The sequence below is a fragment of the Lepus europaeus genome, chromosome 17 (assembly GCF_033115175.1).
Source record: "Lepus europaeus isolate LE1 chromosome 17, mLepTim1.pri, whole genome shotgun sequence".
NCBI lineage: Eukaryota > Metazoa > Chordata > Mammalia > Lagomorpha > Leporidae > Lepus > Lepus europaeus.
This window is the reverse complement of record NC_084843.1, coordinates 16,347,926-16,366,030: the sequence shown is the minus strand read 5'-3', so window position 1 is coordinate 16,366,030 and position 18,105 is coordinate 16,347,926. Positions and strand designations below refer to the sequence as shown.

At 44.0% G+C, this 18,105-nt stretch overlaps 1 protein-coding gene across 4 annotated transcripts in view; it reads right to left on the bottom strand.

The window, feature by feature from the left end:
- Positions 1–18,105, bottom strand: part of NRAP (nebulin related anchoring protein) — a 69,049-nt gene that overhangs the window by 50,479 nt on the left and 465 nt on the right. Inside the window, exons 2-12 of one of the 4 annotated variants that reach the window (XM_062215258.1) lie at positions 17,906–18,000; positions 17,268–17,355; positions 12,298–12,402; positions 10,172–10,276; positions 8,741–8,845; positions 7,950–8,054; positions 7,087–7,194; positions 6,751–6,831; positions 4,222–4,326; positions 3,148–3,264; positions 740–844 (exon numbers count right to left, since the gene is read on the bottom strand). In XM_062215258.1, the coding sequence (XP_062071242.1) occupies positions 740–844; positions 3,148–3,264; positions 4,222–4,326; positions 6,751–6,831; positions 7,087–7,194; positions 7,950–8,054; positions 8,741–8,845; positions 10,172–10,276; positions 12,298–12,402; positions 17,268–17,355; positions 17,906–18,000 (1,119 nt within the window). Of the gene's footprint in view, positions 1–739; positions 845–3,147; positions 3,265–4,221; positions 4,330–6,750; positions 6,832–7,086; positions 7,195–7,949; positions 8,055–8,740; positions 8,846–10,171; positions 10,277–12,297; positions 12,403–17,267; positions 17,356–17,905; positions 18,001–18,105 lie in introns of all 4 variants that reach the window. The other 3 variants (XM_062215255.1, XM_062215256.1, XM_062215257.1) reach the window with 3 other exon arrangements.

The following is an 18,105-nucleotide window of genomic DNA, read 5'->3' as shown; positions in this document are numbered from 1 at the left end:
TCATCTCTGTTTGATTGAATTAATATCATCTCTAGAAAATGGACAAAGTGGCTCAGAGTTTAAACAACTTGTCCATAGGACCTGGTATCAGATATGTTGGCTCCAAAATCAGCACTCTTAATCACGCGATCTATGCAAAATAAATGGCTCACTGAGCCTTCCAAAGTCCCTTACAATTGTAAGTTCTATTATGTGCAGCTAGCTAAGCAGAAGTAAAATCACAGACTCTAGCATAGGTCGTGGATACTTTCATGAGTATGTTTTCAGACATCTCTGAGAATTTCCAGGTTTGCAAATGTCACTCTGGTGTATCTCTGCCCATCTGTAAGATAGGGAACAATGGTGGCTCCCCAGGTGACGGTGGGGATTAAATGAGATCAGAAGCGCAAGTCACAGGCAGAGGGGATATCGCATGCTCAGCCAGGCTCCCTCGCCAGCGTCCCTCAACAGGAGCAGACACTGTGCTGCACACAAGGGATGCAAGAGGACAAGAAGGACAGGGCCTGCACTGGACACCACGTCCAGTGCGGGTGGGGTAGGGGAGGCTGTGACAGAGTTTAGCAGTATAACACTATGGAGACCAACCCCGGCAGACAATCTTCATCAGAAGGTACTCAAGCCCGAGAGGCCATGCTTCTCCTGGACACAAGGACACATCCACACAGATGGTCTCTTAAGGAGACCTGAATATTAAGCTCACAGAAGTGCCCAAACAAATGCTTCGGCATCACCAACTCACATCACTGGTGAATTTTGAGATCTTGCTCACGTTCCTGAATTGAGGTGTTTCACAGTAGTTGATACTGTGACCTTTACTACTTTCCAGATTCTTCTTATACTCCACCTTGGAAACCAAACACCAGATGCACAACAGAACCAAACTTGAAGCCACTCTTGAAAACAGCTCCAGGACTTGACTAGTAGGATATTTTTAGAAACTTTTCAACCCAAGATTTTGAAATATCAGGCATAGGATACCATGTGTTAACAGTATGTGTTTTCCTTTGTGAAAACAAATTGTAAGTAAACAATTAATTTCATTCAGAAAATTCTATATTATAATACAATTCCTTTTAAGAACAAATACTATTAGATCTACTACAGCTCAAAAAAAAAAAAAGGCAAAACTGACATTAGAAATCAGGTAGTTATCTTGGGAGAAATGATTTGGCAGGGTGCTAGTGTCCTATAGATGTGTCCAATGGTAGAAGCCCTTCCCACTGTATGCTCATGATACACGCACATCTCTGAATGTGCACTTCAATAAAATTGACTTAGGAAGTACCCTTACAAAGGCTTGTAATAAACAAGACTACTCTGATGCAAAATGTCTTCTGATTTTAAATGGGTAGGCTACTTGAGCTCTCCTGAGTGCCTGGGTGGAAGATGTGAGGCTATCATTATTAAATAGACTCCAAGTCACGCCAGGTAACTGCAGAAGGCAAGTAAGGCTAGTTACCATTAATAGAAGTAGAGCTGGTCTGTCTTACTGGATAAATACAAGAGAGGGAATGAAACTAAAGGTTCCCTTGTGATTTCTTACCGGAGAAAATGCAACTTCATTTGTCTTCACCTCTACAAAACTGTATGTTAGGAAGATGCCTTTCAAAGCATGTGAGATGCATTGTATTGCTCATCACACAAAAAGAGGGAAAAATATACAAAACTGTAAATGCAGTTGGATTTTAATTCTAGAAATGTGTTTTTATACTCATATGTTTAGTTACAGTACAGTGACCTAGTGAAAGGACTAAGAGGTTAACAGTATTATTCCTGGGTGGTCGAACAGGGCTACCAATGTTCCAATTCAAATTCTGTCCCTAAAAGTCTCTATAAACTAGAGCTTGACTTTTCCAGGCCTATGACAAAGGGATGGCCTAAAGATCACAAAGGCCCCACCTAGCCCTAATGTCCTATGGATTGACAGCCAAGGTTGGCAAACTTTTCTAATACATGACCAGATAGCTTTGTGGACTTCAGCTGGTCTGTATGTCAACTGTTCCACTCCACCCCTTGTAGCTTAAAGGCAGCCATGGGCAATTTGTAAACAAATATGATGTGGCCATGTTCCAGTAAAAATTTTATTTGCAAATACAAGCTGGGGGCTGGATTTGGAACTCAGGTCGTAATTTGCTGACCTCTCATCTAAAGTATCAGAATCATTGGGAACATACGTTTAAAATGCAGTTCCCAGGGTCTCAGCACCCACCTACTGCTTCGAAGTGTCTGAGGCTTCTGACGAGCCTGGGAGCAGGCTGCTCCCTGTGATCCTGAGCAGTCCAAGGTCAGAAGACCTGGGCTTCATGAACAAACAGCTTTGGGTAAAACTTGGGCCATCAGAGTTTGACAAAGAAAAACGTTCTAGGTTATCTGCATCTGTTTCTGAGTTGCAGGTAATTTGGTATGTGAGCTCTTTTAATGGCCATAACTCTTCCCATTGCCAGAGGATTCCACGTGAAACGTCTTCAGATCCGGATAAGTAATACAAATGGGGGAAACTGCTGTGAAGAGACACTAGGGCAAGGAAGGGACATGAAGGGGTTTTTCCTTACCACACAGACCTCACAATTAAAAAACAAACCCTTAACCCTGGGTAACCCAAACAGAACACAGCCCTCTGGCGGGCAGTTCAGCCTGGGAAGGAAGGGGAATTCACATAGGCACACAGCTTCTTGGAACTTGGACTGCAATACAAAGAAAGTCTGTGTTTGAAACATTCTTTCTGATCTTGGACTTCTGCTCCATAGGACCAACATTTTAGGGGTCTTCAAACAGTCTGTGGAAAATGCACATCACCTGGTCATTCCATTTCTCACAAACTTTTTGAAGCGCCCTTATCCTGTTATAAAAGTTTGATCAACCAGTAGTCTTTCTGGCAACTAGAAACCCATTGCCTGGCACGCTTTAATAGCAACCTCCCTGCAACAACTGGGGAAGAAAGTTTTGAACCAACAGAGAAAGACGTCATGTGTTTGGTTCTAGGCTGTCTTATTAATTGCATTGTGCTGCATATTCATTCTCTGGAAACGGGTCACCCCATGGGCAGGGTATCTTGGTGTGATACCCTTTATTGCAAGGTTGCCCTGTTCGCTGTCCACAGGAAATGAAGGGTATGACACACGGGTGTGACTCTTGCTGCCTACGCACCTCGCTCACCAACTTGTTCACACTCTGAGCCCGTTTGAGAACCAAGTTGTCTTGTGCTGGAAGAGAGTGGTAATGTGCCGCACCTTTCATCTTCTGGAAGTCCTGCCTGTATTTTATCTGAAAGAAAAACACAAGCAGTTGTTGCTGCCATGCTTGGTGAGGGAAATTACTCCAGAAGTATCTCAGATTTAATGTCAACATTTCGTTCATGGAATTTTTTTGAAGGAAAAAAATGTACATTGGGTTTTTTTTCTCTATTGGCTCTACAAATAACTTGGAGTTTTTTTTACTAAAAACTTCTGATCTTTTTCGTGCTTTATAATTTTTCCATTGGAAAAAAAGATTTAAAGTGATCCTAGCAAGCAATGTTAAGTCCAACCCCATTCCAGGGTTTCAATATCGTTTCTCACTCCACTAGTAATGAGAAGGCCAAGTGAGTCAAGTCTTCACTTCCATGCTCAGGGCAAAGGTGGCACTGTTCTGGTAACTGGCTAATAACTGAACAGTAGCAAAATAAAGAGGAAGGGCCAAGCAGGTGAAATGAATGCTGGGTTCTGATTAGGGACCAAGTTCAAGTTGGCGTGTTAAGTCCTGCAATGAGCACGTCATCTCACCAAGTTAATTATAGACTATCAGGGACTGCCAGCTGGCTAACCTTTAGCAAATAAAAATCACTTGATTGCTGGATTCCACCCAGTTTGATAACCATGCAATGTGTTTTAATCAGCACTTCCCCTAAAACCCTCAATTTCTAAGTAGATTCTTTGGTGAAGACACTTCCTAACCCTAGTTTATGGGGTTGGACAAGCCTTGATATTTGAATCAAATGACCTTCAATTGAGAGTCAATGCTGTGTGTTTATGTCAGTCTTCTTGGAAGCAGATAAAGGTGACCAAAGAATCCACACAAAAGAAGCAGACATCAGAGCTGAGACAGGAACTGAGGGCTGGGCTAACATTCTATGTTGACTCAGCTCTAATAAATCTTTGTGTAGGGCTCAGTACGCACAGCTTTGGAAGTCTCATTTCTCTTCCGCCTCTGTGTTTCTTTGAATTGCCACCGCACGGTACTCACATCACTGATGAGTTCGTTGGCCTTCTTGGCGTTCTGATAGGCTGGGGTGATCATGGCTGGGAAGCTGCCCTTTCCCCTGGGCTCATCATAGTCCTCCAAGTAACCCTGCTGAGTCAATCAAAATCTTTAATCAGTAATGCTCCCTACTTGTCCCCATCCATGCTGGACATTCTAGTGGTGTCCATGTGGTGGCTAAGATAGACTTGGAGTCCAGCCCACTCACTGGTGCCCAGCACACAGTCAGCAGTAAATAAATGGTAACTCTTATCATGATCAACATCATTATTCCACAGGGGCAAATCAAGATACTTGACCAATCTCCCAGGCCCATGCTTTTACGGAATATTCATTTCTTAATTGACACCAGGAAAGTGCATATTTGAGCCCCATGGCAGACTATTTAGAAAGCCTGCTGTGCCAACCCAAATGCTGTCTCCCCCAGTGATAGATGTCATTAAACAGAAAAGGAGGACCTTAACATCTTTGCAATTTGGTGGGGAAAACTTTAAACTGCCGTAGGATTATCTGAAATGGGACCAAAGGTGGATTTCAGACTAAGAATTGTCATCTTAATTTTTTCCCCTTTTTGTTCCCCCCCATCACCTACTCATTCCCACAAAGGGAGATCTCCCTGTTCATGCGACCGTCATCATGTGACTAGGGTAACTCTTTCCTGGCAGCCAGATGTATGTTAAGACAGCCCTCACCCTCAAATCTACCGCAGGCAGAAGTAGCTGTGTCCCTCTCTGTTCTCCCTGCATTGGCACACAAATCTGGAACAGCCCCTACAGCGCCCCCTTGTGCTCATGACTGGCTCGGCGGCCTCCTCAAGGCCAGGGCCTGCCCTCGCCAGCACCAGGCTGGGATTCTGGCACACACAGTTTTCTAAGTAAAACGGCTGTGTCAAATCAGAACACTCAGGCCTCTGCTCTCCCAAGAATGCAAACTCTTTAGCCTGGGTGCTCCTTGTCATCCGGTTGCAGAATGATCTGGGCCACATGTTGTCAGTGAAAAACAGCTCTCAAATTCTGTGCTAATTTGCTCTATGGTTTTACCCATTCTATAGTTTTCTATATCTTTATTGTAACACAAACATGCACATTTCACATATGTGTGTATGCACATATGTTGTGCATATAAAACTTTTTTTCATAAGATACCTAAACCTGCAGAGGAGTTGCTTGGCTGCAAATAACAAGTTGATTACATGGCGCAGTCATTTTAATGAGCATTTGATAAAAAGGGGCCTGAGTTGCTTGGCATTTAAGGCACTACAGATATTTATAGTTTATCTGTCTGTCTGCTTCTCTCTCCCTCCCTCCCACACATGCCCAGGCGGGCCACACTAAATCACACAGTGAAATGCCACACTAGACTGTGGCCTCTCAACAGCTGCTGTGGTGTTATCAAACAACACTCACTTTGATTATTGCACTTGTTACTATGAGGCCTGAAAATTCTCTCGAGGCGGTCTACTAATCAGGAATCAAGACTGTGGATGGACTCTATTCCGTCTATGTGAATAGGCATGTCTAGATACACACATGACGTTATATGAGTGTTGTAACTAGTGGTGCTTTGGATTGTCAAAATACAGAAGAAAATATTTTTTTCTGTCAAATGTAGAAGCCAGATTTTTTAAAATAATTTTAAGAGTTGTTCTGAGTCTTCTAAACAACAATTTAAGACGTGAAACCAGTAAAAATATGCTTTCATTGAGTTGAAAGCTCTAGAAGTCCATTTAATTAATTGAATATAGGGTTCAATTTCATGGCCTTTCTAATCCAAAGCCAAGCATTGGTGCTCAGGCAGACACTCGCAATCCTCTCACACGTCCTAAGACTCCCACAAGCACACACTCAAGTACAGCAACTTGTTTTTCTAAAGAGAAATGAGGGCACTGTGGCTTCCTCCTACACATCAGGTATGATGTATAACAGATGTATGTTGAGAGGCTGCCCCCTGACAAAGAACTGTCCAATGAAGGAAAACATGGCCTAAACTCACAGGACATATTCTCCCAGGGTGCACACTGGCTCTTCTACTACTCCTACTTGCAACTTGCTTCCTTTCTCCCCTCCACACCTGGTTAGAGAGCATCAGAAAGTACTGAGGGATATGCAAACACAATTAGCTTGCAATTGTCATCTTGACCTTTCCACTGCCTTCAAGATGTGGTTCGTTGAAGAAATTGGGAAAAGGGTTTGCACTCTCTGCCATACTGCTTTTTCTAGCCACCTAGGTAAGAAATTTACTTTCTAGGAAAACAAGCCTGCTACTTGGTGAAGTGCTCAGAGTTTTGGAAGATGCGTTTTTATACCCTTCACTGTTTAGAATCTGTTTTCCTAAATGGATCAAATTGAGTCCTAGCTAATTGTTTTACTGCTGTTTTCTGGCTTGGAAAAACCCGTATTTCATCAATAGAGCAAAGAAAAACCAAAGTCTAGCTGTGTCCCAGGCTACACGCGATGAAGCTGAGAATGGGCCATGGAAGGGGGCAGGTTCCCAGGAAGTTATTTCATCACGTACCTGGCCATACTGCTCTCTACGTTCCTTTGAGGCCTCGGCCATGCCCCTCATTTCTTTCTGATACTGTTGATGGTATCTCACCTGTTTGCAGGGAAAGGACAAAGTCGAATTTAACCCCACATGCACAGGTGTCAGAAGAGTAAAACTGAATGTCTTGTGCAATGTTGTTTTCTGCATGAGCCTTGGGAGTGTGTCTTAGACATGAAAGTGCCAGGTCATTGTCACAAGAAAAACATGAAGGAAAGCTACTTCCTGGCTCCAAGGTGCATGCAAAAGTAGACAGGAAGCTGAACTCCCCAGGCCCTGTGACTTCCTGCTTCTTCCCTGGGCACTTACATCACTCGCCAGCTCATTGGCTCTTTTGGCTATCTGGTAAGCCGGTGTGATCATGGCAGGAAAGCTGCCCTTCCCCCTCTGCTGTTCGTAGTCCTCTGTGTACCTCATCTGCAAAACGAAGGAGAAGAATTTGGAGTCACATGCCACGACCCCACTGTCTACCAGCCCCGCTTAGTGAAGGCCTGACACCCTGCCCATGCCTTGCCACAGCTCTTACTTCATGAACAGCAGATAGCTTGATGGGCCATGTGAGTCTTATTTATTTTTTATTCCCATAATGCCTGCCACATGGAGACAACTCTGGAACTCAACATACACTTGGGTTGCACCTGCAGTGGACCAGCTGGTGGCTCTGGGCCAAGGGATGTGTCTCTTGCCCTTGAGCCATATGGAGTATGGGAGAACAAAGAAGCTTCTCAACCTTGGACGTAGGCCAAGTCAAGAGGAACCGGCTCACTAAGATGCCGCTGGATTTGTGCTTCAACCTTCCGTTCAGCACAACACTGAGTTCTTATTCTTACTGTGCTGCAGAGTACTTGGGGCTTTAAAAGGGCAAGTACTAGAAACTCCTCAGAAATTATGCTCTCTGATTTGTAATGGAAAGAGAAATTGCCTTCAGATTAATGGGATACAACTGGTTTGCTACTAATCTGATCTGACTTTTTTCTCTAAAGAGTTTTCACAAGGTCTATGCTAAGTGACTTATAGGCCTATAGGAAACTTCTTAGAGAGTTCTTCCTGGCACCCATACAGCACTGGGGTGCCCGTTGCATTTTCCCTTCTTGCTTCTACAGGAGAAAAAAAAAAGAACAAGGAGGGATCTGCAATGAAATCCACTGTGGCTTGGCCCCCATCATTCTTACATCACTTTGGAGCTGTCCCCCTGCCTTGGCCCGCAGCAACTCCGGGGTATCTGCCACCGTGGTGAACGTGGAGATGCGCTCATCGTGGCCTCGCTTGTATTCCACCTGTTGGAGACACAGCACACAGTCCAGGTCGCGTCCGCCTCACAGCATCCATGAGGACCTCTCCTTGCAGCTCTCCTGAAGCCACAGCATCAGGCTGCATCCATCACAAACCCGGGCAAGTCTACTACAGCAGCCAAAGCACCTGTGCTAAAGCACTCAGCCCACAAGAGTGCCCAGCACCATTAAGCATTACCAAATTGTGACTCTCTTAATTTTGGAAGAACCACATTTAACAGGCTATTGCTTTCCTCAGTTGACAAATGAGAAGTCAAAGAACAAGCAAGGTTAAGAAACTGGCCTGTGATAGCAGGTGACAGAGCCAGGTTCAAATCCCAGCATTCTGGCTCCAAAATCTGAGCTCTGCACCAGAAAACGATGCCATTCCTCAAATGAATGTGCCGTCCAGTTAACAAATACCAGTGTCCCTACTGCTAAAGCAACCCTAAGGAATCTTTTGGTCCAGTCTTCGGGTGAGCTACGCAGTCTTCCCTCCAGTCTAGAGATGTGGCCCAGTCAAGGCACAGGAAATAAATGGTGGAGAACAAATAAGAGCAGTTTAATCCACAGTGCAACACTAACCGTATCTGCAGCCCAGAAATATTCCTTTATGTTCCTTTCTGAATCACAGAGGTTCGTTAACCACTAAAATGAGCATAATTGATGGCAAACAACATCCAGATACTCACTTGACTAGCCAGCTGGTTGGCTTTCTTGGCCCTTTGATAAGCAGGTGTGATCATGGCTGGAAAGCTCCCCTTGCCTCTCTGTTGCTCATAATCTTCTGTATATTCCTGTTGGCCAGAACCAACGGCAGCGTGAGAATCACTGGGATACTGGACGAGAACCAACAAAAGGGCAATAAACCCAACGGAACTGGAGTCAGAAGGCACTTGGGAAACATTTTAGTCACTTGGAAGACATCCGAAAATGTATTAACTGGCAATTTGAATAACGCCACCAACACTGAAGAACTCAGCTTCCGAAGGACAAAGGGTTTCCCCTGCAATGCTTGTCTCAGGGGGTAGGAACCTGCACAGCCACTCTTCACGCAAAGGCTCATGTGATAACTCAGCAACGAACACACAGGGGCCGTGGCTGTAACTCTTCCTCTACAGCACTGGCAGTGACTCATCTACTCTTTTTACCTCCTCACACTGTTGGTGTCTCTAGGATTTGTTTTCCCCATGAGACACAGCTCCTTAGCATGTGTGTTTCTGTTGTCTTCTCTTCTTTTTCTAAAGGAAAGGTCCCAAAGACGAACAAGATTTGCCAAAGTACTCTTCAAAGGGGAGGACCTGAGGGCACGGTGTGTGCATGGTGAAGGATCTCTGGAATCCAGGCTAGAATTGTCTTTGTTAGTGCTAAGGTTTGAACATGTCCCCCTAAATTTCCCCAAAGTCTTAGGCTAAAAGTATTTGAGAGGTAGGACCTTTAGGAGATGGCTGTATTGTGAGGGTTCTGTCTCGTGGACTCATGGGTTATCCAGGGAGTGATGCTTGCTGTGTTTTGCCTGTGATGCCCTTGGCCATGTTGTGGTGCAGCAAAAAGACCCTCACTAGAGGCTAAGAAGATGCCAGCCCCTTGCTCTTGAACTTCTCAGCCTCCAGAACCAGGAGCCAAATAAACCTCTATTCTCTATTAATGACTCGGCCCTGGGTATGTTGTTATAGCCACAGATAGACTAAGAGACACAAATACCTGCAAAGTGTCTCTTACAGTTCTGAGGCTGTGGTCTACAATGGGCCGTCAGGGCTGCTTCTTTCTGGAGAGACTGAAGGAGAATCTTTCTTTGCCTGTTCGAGCTTCTGGAGTCCCCCACATTCCTTGGTTCCTGACCTCAAGTGGCTTTGACCTCAACTTCTGTCATCATATCACCTCCTGTCTCCCTTGTGAAGACCCTGTGATCACCCTAATCCTCCAGGATCTTCCTACTCAAGATCCTGAATCCCACTCCAAAGCCTCATTGCCCATGTAATGGGATATACACATGGGTTTCAGGGGTAGGGTATGGGAATCTTTGGGGAGAAGTGGCATTGTTCTCTCTTCCACACTCTTAAAAATAAAAGAACATTCCAGCCAATGGCCAAAGCAGTTAACGAAATTTCCAGGGCCTTTACCTCACCGAGAGTCTTCCGAGCCTCAACCATCCGCACGATTTCAGGGTCTGGCAGGGCTCCTGGGCACCAAGCATTTCCTTCCCCGTATCTAGGCCAATAGGCTGTCTGGAAAGGAAACACACAGATGCACACAAATGTATCCCCCACACATCTGGTTGGCGAGATCCTCTTTCTCCCCAGCACTCCCAGAAACACTCATGTGCATTGTCAAAATAAGATACTCTCTATAAATGACATATACCTATTGGTATATGGTAGGCCTCAGCTAACTAGAATTTTGTCTTTTCAGACTACAAAATGACCTAATATCCTTAGCCATTGAACTTTCTGAGGTTCACTTGAGTCATAAGAACAATTCCAAATGTAACTTAACATTTCTTTGCTTATTGCACCAAGATTGGGTGGGGGATTCGCTATGGAGGTCACTCTGGGAGTCATCAGCATTGTTCAGACAAGCTTCAAAAACCCAGCACCTGCACGTGCCTGACAGCTGACAGCTGACAACTGAAAAAGCGAAACAAGAAAGATAAAGTTCCTCTTCTAAGACACTTAACTCTATCTTGGGAGATAAAACTAATATGGGGAACAAACAGCACTCAGAGAACATTTAAGTGTTAAATGTTCTGTATGGAGAATGAATACAACAGAAGTTTTTCAAAAAGGTTCCATGTGAGATGGATCCAGTTCTCAGCAGGAAGATAGACTTGGGTCTGGGCATCCAGGTCTGAGGTCATTACCAGAGGCAGAAGCAGAAAGAATGGCATCTACCCTGGAAGGGCAGTTCCATGAAGGCAGGGATCTCCATGTTTGGTTCACCAATGTATCCCAAAGCCTGGAACAGGGTCTGGCACTTAACACGCTCAGTAGATATTTGCTGAATACATTCTAGGACTGTACACATGCCCTTTGACCTGGAAACCTCACTTTTCACTATCTATCCTAGAGAAACATTCACTTGGATCCTAAAGCGGTCATGAACAAGGATGTTCATTGCTACACTGGCCATCACTAGGATTGCGCGCTGCGTCCGTTCTTACTGGTGCATCCACCCATCACAGCTTAAGGATGCTGACCCCAAAATAGCTGCAAGATCCTATTGTGTGAAAAACACAAACTGCAAAGCAATGGGTGTTGTTTCAGGAAGAAATAAAGGTACAGATCCTCCAGGAGAAATACACATATGTAATTTTCAATTAAAAATAATGGCTGATATTTACTGTGCTGACCACTCTTCTAAGACCTTTGTATATATCTACTCTTAATGTCCACAAAAACTCTGTGAATTCAAGACTATTTGAAGTTAACTTTATAGATGAGAAACCTGCACAAGAGCGTTCAAATAACTCATTCAGGTCCTTAATACTATGTCCAAATATAATCACGAGAAAGATAGAGAAATCAGGAAAGATAACTGTTAGAGATGATAGATGATAGATAGATAGACAGACAGACAGACAAACAGACATAAATGAACAGAGAAATCTGGAAGGATACCCACAAGACTGAAAAAGGATTGTACTTCTGAGGGCACTGAGATTGGAGGAGGCAGATAATGGGTTAGTTTTGTCATATTTTGATTTTTTTTTTACAAGGAAAATGCCAAGTGTTATGTATACAATTAAAAATAAATGGCTGAGGAATTTTGAAATGATGACGTTGGTGGTGGGAAGAGAAAGTCAGTGACATCCAGGAAGCTACGCATGACCCCTGTGAGCCCACAGGCTGCAGAGACAGACCCGGGAGAGGGAAGGCCAGCGTGAGAGGGCCTCACAAAGGTCAGGGCAAGGATGATGGGGACCAGGAGGAGGACAGTGACGTGGAGAGGACAAGAGGAGTTGCATGCAGCGTCAGAGAGAAAAGGGCTTCAAGCCTGGGTAGTTGTTTCTGTGCCAGAAATGCTGTGGTTGAGAGGGAGAAGACAATGAACTTGGACTGGAGCAGAAGCAGTTGGAATGACACTAGGACATGCTGATGGAGGTCTTCCACAGACCACTGGAATTACAAACTAGATAGAAGAATGCCTAGTCAATTTTCAATTAATAAGAATAACTTCCATAATGACACATCTCATTTGCATAGAATGTTGTTCTCTTTTTTCCCCCCCAAATCCGTTAATCTCATCTCACCTCATTTACCGGTGGTTGCCTGTTAGGTGCACCTGCCCCATCCTTGGAGTTCATGTCCCAGTGAAAAACTGATTTAAATTGCTCACCATCTTCTGCGTCATTGATCTGCACGATGAAGGTGTTGTCATAAATGTTTCCACCAGAGAAAAGAAAGAAAATAAACAAATAATGCAGAGTGAAATTTGGGTGGTTTTCCTAAGTCTCAGCTGTGAAGCATCCTGAATGCAGTACGATTCACCCTGTACTGCCAGTCTCTCTGCGCCCTCATCAGTGCCATCGGCCCAGCCAGAGGCACATATAGAGCATCTGGTGTGTGCAAGTCTTCAAAGAGCAGTGTTATTCCAAAGACTGGGAGTAAGTCTCTGTGAGTCCATCACACAACATGAAGTATTGAGGTTAGAGTAACCTAGGAAACAGTGGGCATTGGCACAGTGGTTCTTGACTTCAGTCTACTAACAGTACCCAGAGGGCTTGTCAAGGTGTTGGCTCTCCAATTTCCTGGAAATATTCTCCTATGATTTCTAATTATACCTTTAACATTTTTGTCTGTGATACACCTTGAGTTAATTTTTGTGCAAAGGGACGAGGTAGGGTCACGGTTCATATTTGCCATACAAATACTCAATCAGGCCAGTACCAGTTATTGAAAGATTCTTGCTAAATTGATCTGCAGCTGTGACTTTGTCACAATTCAAGTGACTATATATGTGTATCTCTATTTCTGGTCTCTGTCTTCTAGTCCACTGGTTTCTCTATTTTTGGGTCGACCCTACACCGGGTTACTTACTATTGCTTGTACTATGGTAACCAGAGTACCTCCATTTTGTTCTCCAAGATTCTTCTGGCTATTCTAGAGCCTCTGTGCTTTCACATCAATTTTATAATCAATTTGTCAATTTCTATTTAAAAACAAGATTTTTATTGGCATCTCATTGAGCATACAGATCAGTTTGGGGAGAACTGACATCTCAACATCTTCATGACCTTGGCCCAGACAAAGATTTCTTGAAGAGAGTATAAGAAGGGTTAACCAAAAAAGAAAAAAATGGAAGATCGTAGGTTCAGATCAATAAGTCATAATTTATTAGGTCTGAGATGAGACCCAGAAAGCTGTCACTTTTCCAAGCTGAAGTTTAAATCATCAATTTTACAGAATGAGGAAAGAAGTTCAGAGACAAGTTAAATCCAGGAATTTCATTTCCCCATGAGTGGCACTCTCTGTCACTGACTGTCAGTGCTTGCTACTGCTTACTGTCGTTTTATGCAGTTCCAATACATGCATTTTAAAATATATAAACAGAGAGACCTCTCCATGCTTTTTTCTTTGCATTTTAAGAAACTATCCTGACCCTTACATAGATTCAAGGAAGGTTTCTCAGCAGCAGCACTGACACTTCAGGCCAGCCCATCATTTGTTGCAGGTGACTGCCCTGAGCATCACAGGATGCTTACCAGCGTCCCAGGTCCCTACCCACCAGATGCAGTGGTAGCCCCTCCACTGAGACCGTCCCACATGTCCCCAGACATCATCAGGAGCCTTCCTGGAGAACTACGTATTTAGGGAATCAGAAATACACGACACAGATGGATTTCACGTTCTATGGCCAGAGTACACTGTATACTGCCCTCTGCCCTCTTCCCCCCATGGAAATCTACCAAGGGAGGGGGGGTCTGGGGCTGGCGCTGTGGCTCAGTTAACACCCTGGCCTGAAGTGCCAGCATCCCATATGGGCGCAGGTTCTAGTCCCAGCTGCTCCTCTTCCGGTCCAGCTCTCTGCTATGGCCTGGGAAAGCAGTGGAGGATGGCCCAAGTCCTTAGGACCCTGCACCCACATGGGAGACCCAGAGGAAGCTCCTGGCTCCTGGCTTCAGATCGGTGCAGCTCCAGCAGTTGCGGCTACCTGGGGAGTGAACCAGCGGATGGAAGACCTCTCTCTCTGTCTCTACCTCTCTCTGTAACTCTGGCCTGTCAAATAAATAAAATAAATCTAAAAAATAAAAGGGGAGGAGGGGTCTGCCCGCCTCCCCCACGGGCCTTGTCTGAGGTTCACAGTTTCACTGAGGAAGGAGGAAGAGGAAAAGAAGCATCGATGTTGTCAGTGAAGTAAGGAAGCATTAAAGGCTGACGTTCTTGCTCGGACTGGGAGAGGACCTAGATGTCCTAGTCTTCCGGAAGTTCCATCCACCGCTACCAAACAAGAGATGGTGTCTTGCCAAATATTGATTTTTTTTCAAAGAGTGACATATAGGAAACAGAAAAATGCATATCTTCAAATACGAGCTCCGATCTTTACCCTGCTTTTCTTCTTCATTGCCATCTCTGAAGCAACCCCTTCCTTCCATTTTTTAGCACACGCACCATGAGTTGGTGTTTGATTCAGCTGGTAAAGAATCAAGGGAGGGGCCAGCACTGTGGCAGTGCCAGCATCCCACATGGGCCCCAGTTCGAGTCCTGGCTGCTCCACTTCCGATCCAGCTCTCTGCTATGGCCTGGGAAAGCAGTAGAAGATGGCCCAAGTCCTTAGGCGCCTACACTCGAGAAGAAGCTCCTGGCTCCTGGCTTCGGATCGGTGCAGCTCTGGCTGTTGTGGCCATCTGGGGAGTGAACCAACGGATGGAAGATCTCCCTCTCTCTCCCTCTGCCTCTGCCTCTTTGTAACTGCCTTTCAAATAAATAAATAAATCTTTAAAAGAAAAATAAGACTCAAGGGAGGAAAAAGTGGCCCATTACATACCCACGGGTGCTTGTAAGACCTGGGACCTAGATGAGACCTGATTGTCCATTTCAATTTTTCCCTGGTGGGAAAGAAGTGATCTCAACAGTCAACTGTTTGGTACACACACATACATACACCATATCCACGTACCATACACAAGCACGTACATACACCACACACATCAGCACACACGTCCACACACCATATATATACACTCACACATGTACACAGATACCATACACGTGCCTGAATACTTATATCATGTACACCTATGTAAACATATATGTACACACATACACCCACCATATATACACCTTCATGGACATATACACACAATCGTATACACACACCACAAACACAAACACCACATTCAAACACACATGTACACCTGTGCATATACACATACACTCCATAGGCATGTACATAATGTCTGAAAATATGCACACGCAAACATACATGAATACACATCACAAGCATACCTATATATCTGCGTAGGCACAGAGTCACACCTACACACACACATACAGACACTTCCCACATGCGCCCATGCATCCATACACACATACACAAATGGCCGCATACATGCAAATGAAGGCACACACACAAGCCTTCTGGGAAGCTCACGTGATTGTCTGTGTTTGGAAACAAGCTCAGTGATAACCCTAGCCTTCTTGCAGGTTGGGCCTGTCACACACAGTTAAAAGAAAATGAGGCTACTGCTATCCCAAAGAAAGACAGACACTGTGTGACCTGGAGCTTGCTCTTAGGGTACAGACCTGCCCCTGGAGGCTTTGGGTGGGCTGGAAAAGTGCAGACACTGGGGAGCTTTTGTGTAGAGAGCATAACACACAAGCAGCCTTCCCTCTGCTTCACCTGTCAAACCCCGCTACACAAGCGCACACACACCTGGCTATTAAGAAACATACTTTCTCCTGGGGAGCTTGCCACCCTCGGGGTGTATATGGAAAGAGGTCAAGGCTATGGGTTCTAAAGTCAGAGAGATCTGGAGTTGTGCCCAACTGGCTGGGTAAGCCAGGGCAGGTTGCTTAACCTGTCTGAGGCTCAGCTCCCTCAAGTGTAAGATGAAAATGCTACAGATGTGTTTGTGAAGAATAAAGGAAGCAATGCAAAGAACTGAGCAGAGGGTTTGGCATTAAGTAAGAGTTAACTCCATATTCAGAACAAAGTCCCCAACTAATCAGCCATCCTATGGTCTGGCGAATTCTTAGAAGTCAGTGATATGTGAGCAACCCTCTGAGCCTCTGTCTCTTCGTCAGCAAAGTGGGATAATAATAGCATGCAGTGAATGAATGAAGCACTTCTGCAGTAAATGCTATATGGGCTCGTTAAATAAAAATGGTAGGAAGCTCACAACTGGTGCAAAGCACTGAGTGAAAGAAGGTATCCTGGCAGCAGGTGGAGAGAGCCAGAATGCAAGGACACGGGCCCTGTCTACTGCGCGTGTTCTTGAGGCATGAGGAGAGAAGTCGGACAGAGCGGGGTAACATGAGGAAGGAAATCGTGGGTGAGGACGGATTACTAGAGAGTCTTCCACCTCTGGGTAATGTTCTAATTTTAGACAGCCACTAAAGCTGCACCCCCCCAGGGCTACTTTTCATGGGGACTGGGCAAGACAAGTTCAATGATTCATCACTTTAACAGAAGCAAGAGTTCAGTCAACAGCTAGCTGGTCTTTGACAAAACTCCAGTGTTGACTTCTCAAGAGGTTAGGTCCCTCAACATGGCTTCCTTGTCTAGTGTCTCATGCCAATTCTCTACTTCTCAAACCAAACTGCATTTCCCAATCAAAACATCCTTGACCTAGCTCTACCTCCAAGGGGGAAGCGAAGCTGTCAATCACCTGAAACAACTGCTGAATTCAGACAGATTTAAGAGAGTGGATCTAGAGATTTTTAGATTTTCTGTTCCAAAACATCACAGGGAAAAAAAAAAAGAAAGGTTCTTGTAATATTTTCCAACCATAAGAACTTTAAGTATTTCACATCTAGTGTACACAGACTCCGTCATAAAAACCATCACTATGGTGTCCAGGGCTGGTATACCAGAATCCAAAACCTCAAATATTCAAACTAGAGTGCCCAGAACAGTTGTTACTTAAATGTGCTTTGCAAGTGTATGTAGAGGAAATGAGTAGGTTCACATATAGACAGAGACACTTAAAAACCTAACAGGTGCTTGAGCCAAGGGATTTTCTTTAAAGGCTATTTTGAAATGGAAAATGAAGTAACTTACCCCACCCACGGCCTCTGGAAACTTCCTTGCATTTAGATTTAATGGAGTATAATAGACACTTGTGAAAGTGTTGTTCTTGGGGTTATGGCTACGAAAAACAGATTTAAATCAAAATTAAAAATGTACTTTATCCAAGATGATTGAGTAACTAAAGGTACAGTCATTCTTTAAAAAATCAATAAATACAAAATTTAACAATTAATTTCATTAATTTCATTTCCCAGGCAATGACTCTTAACAGAAAAAAAGCACAAACCAATAAATTAAATATATATAAAGACTGGAGGTGATCACTTGGAAACCTCTTGAAAAGATAGGAAAGGATTTTTAAATTACTTAAAAGATCTTAAAGTCTTATATGCATATTTGTGGCAAATGCATTGTTCTGCAGAACATTTAATAATTTTACATAAAGTTTTAGTGGACAGATTGAATGTTTTACTTATAAGAACTTGGACTTTTTTGGTTTGTTTCATAAAATTCCATCTTAGATTCATCGGTGATTGGATGTAAGTGGGCACTTTTAGAAGACATTTCTTGGAGTCAACCCTGGAATATATGATCTAAACCTACAGTTGACTATTTGTTGAAAAATAAACAAAACTCAAGAAGCAGCGGGAGGGGCATCAAACACTTACGCGTGACAGTACGGCTTTTTCTGGTGACTCACAAAGTTATTAACAGAGAGCATCATCTTGCAAACTTCACAGTGAAAACACGCTTTATGCCATATCTAGAAATTACACAGAACAGAAGGAGATATTACCTTAACCCTCCACCCTCTAATTCAGGATCCTTACATATTGTAGGGTAAAAAAAAAAAAAAAAAAACCTTGAG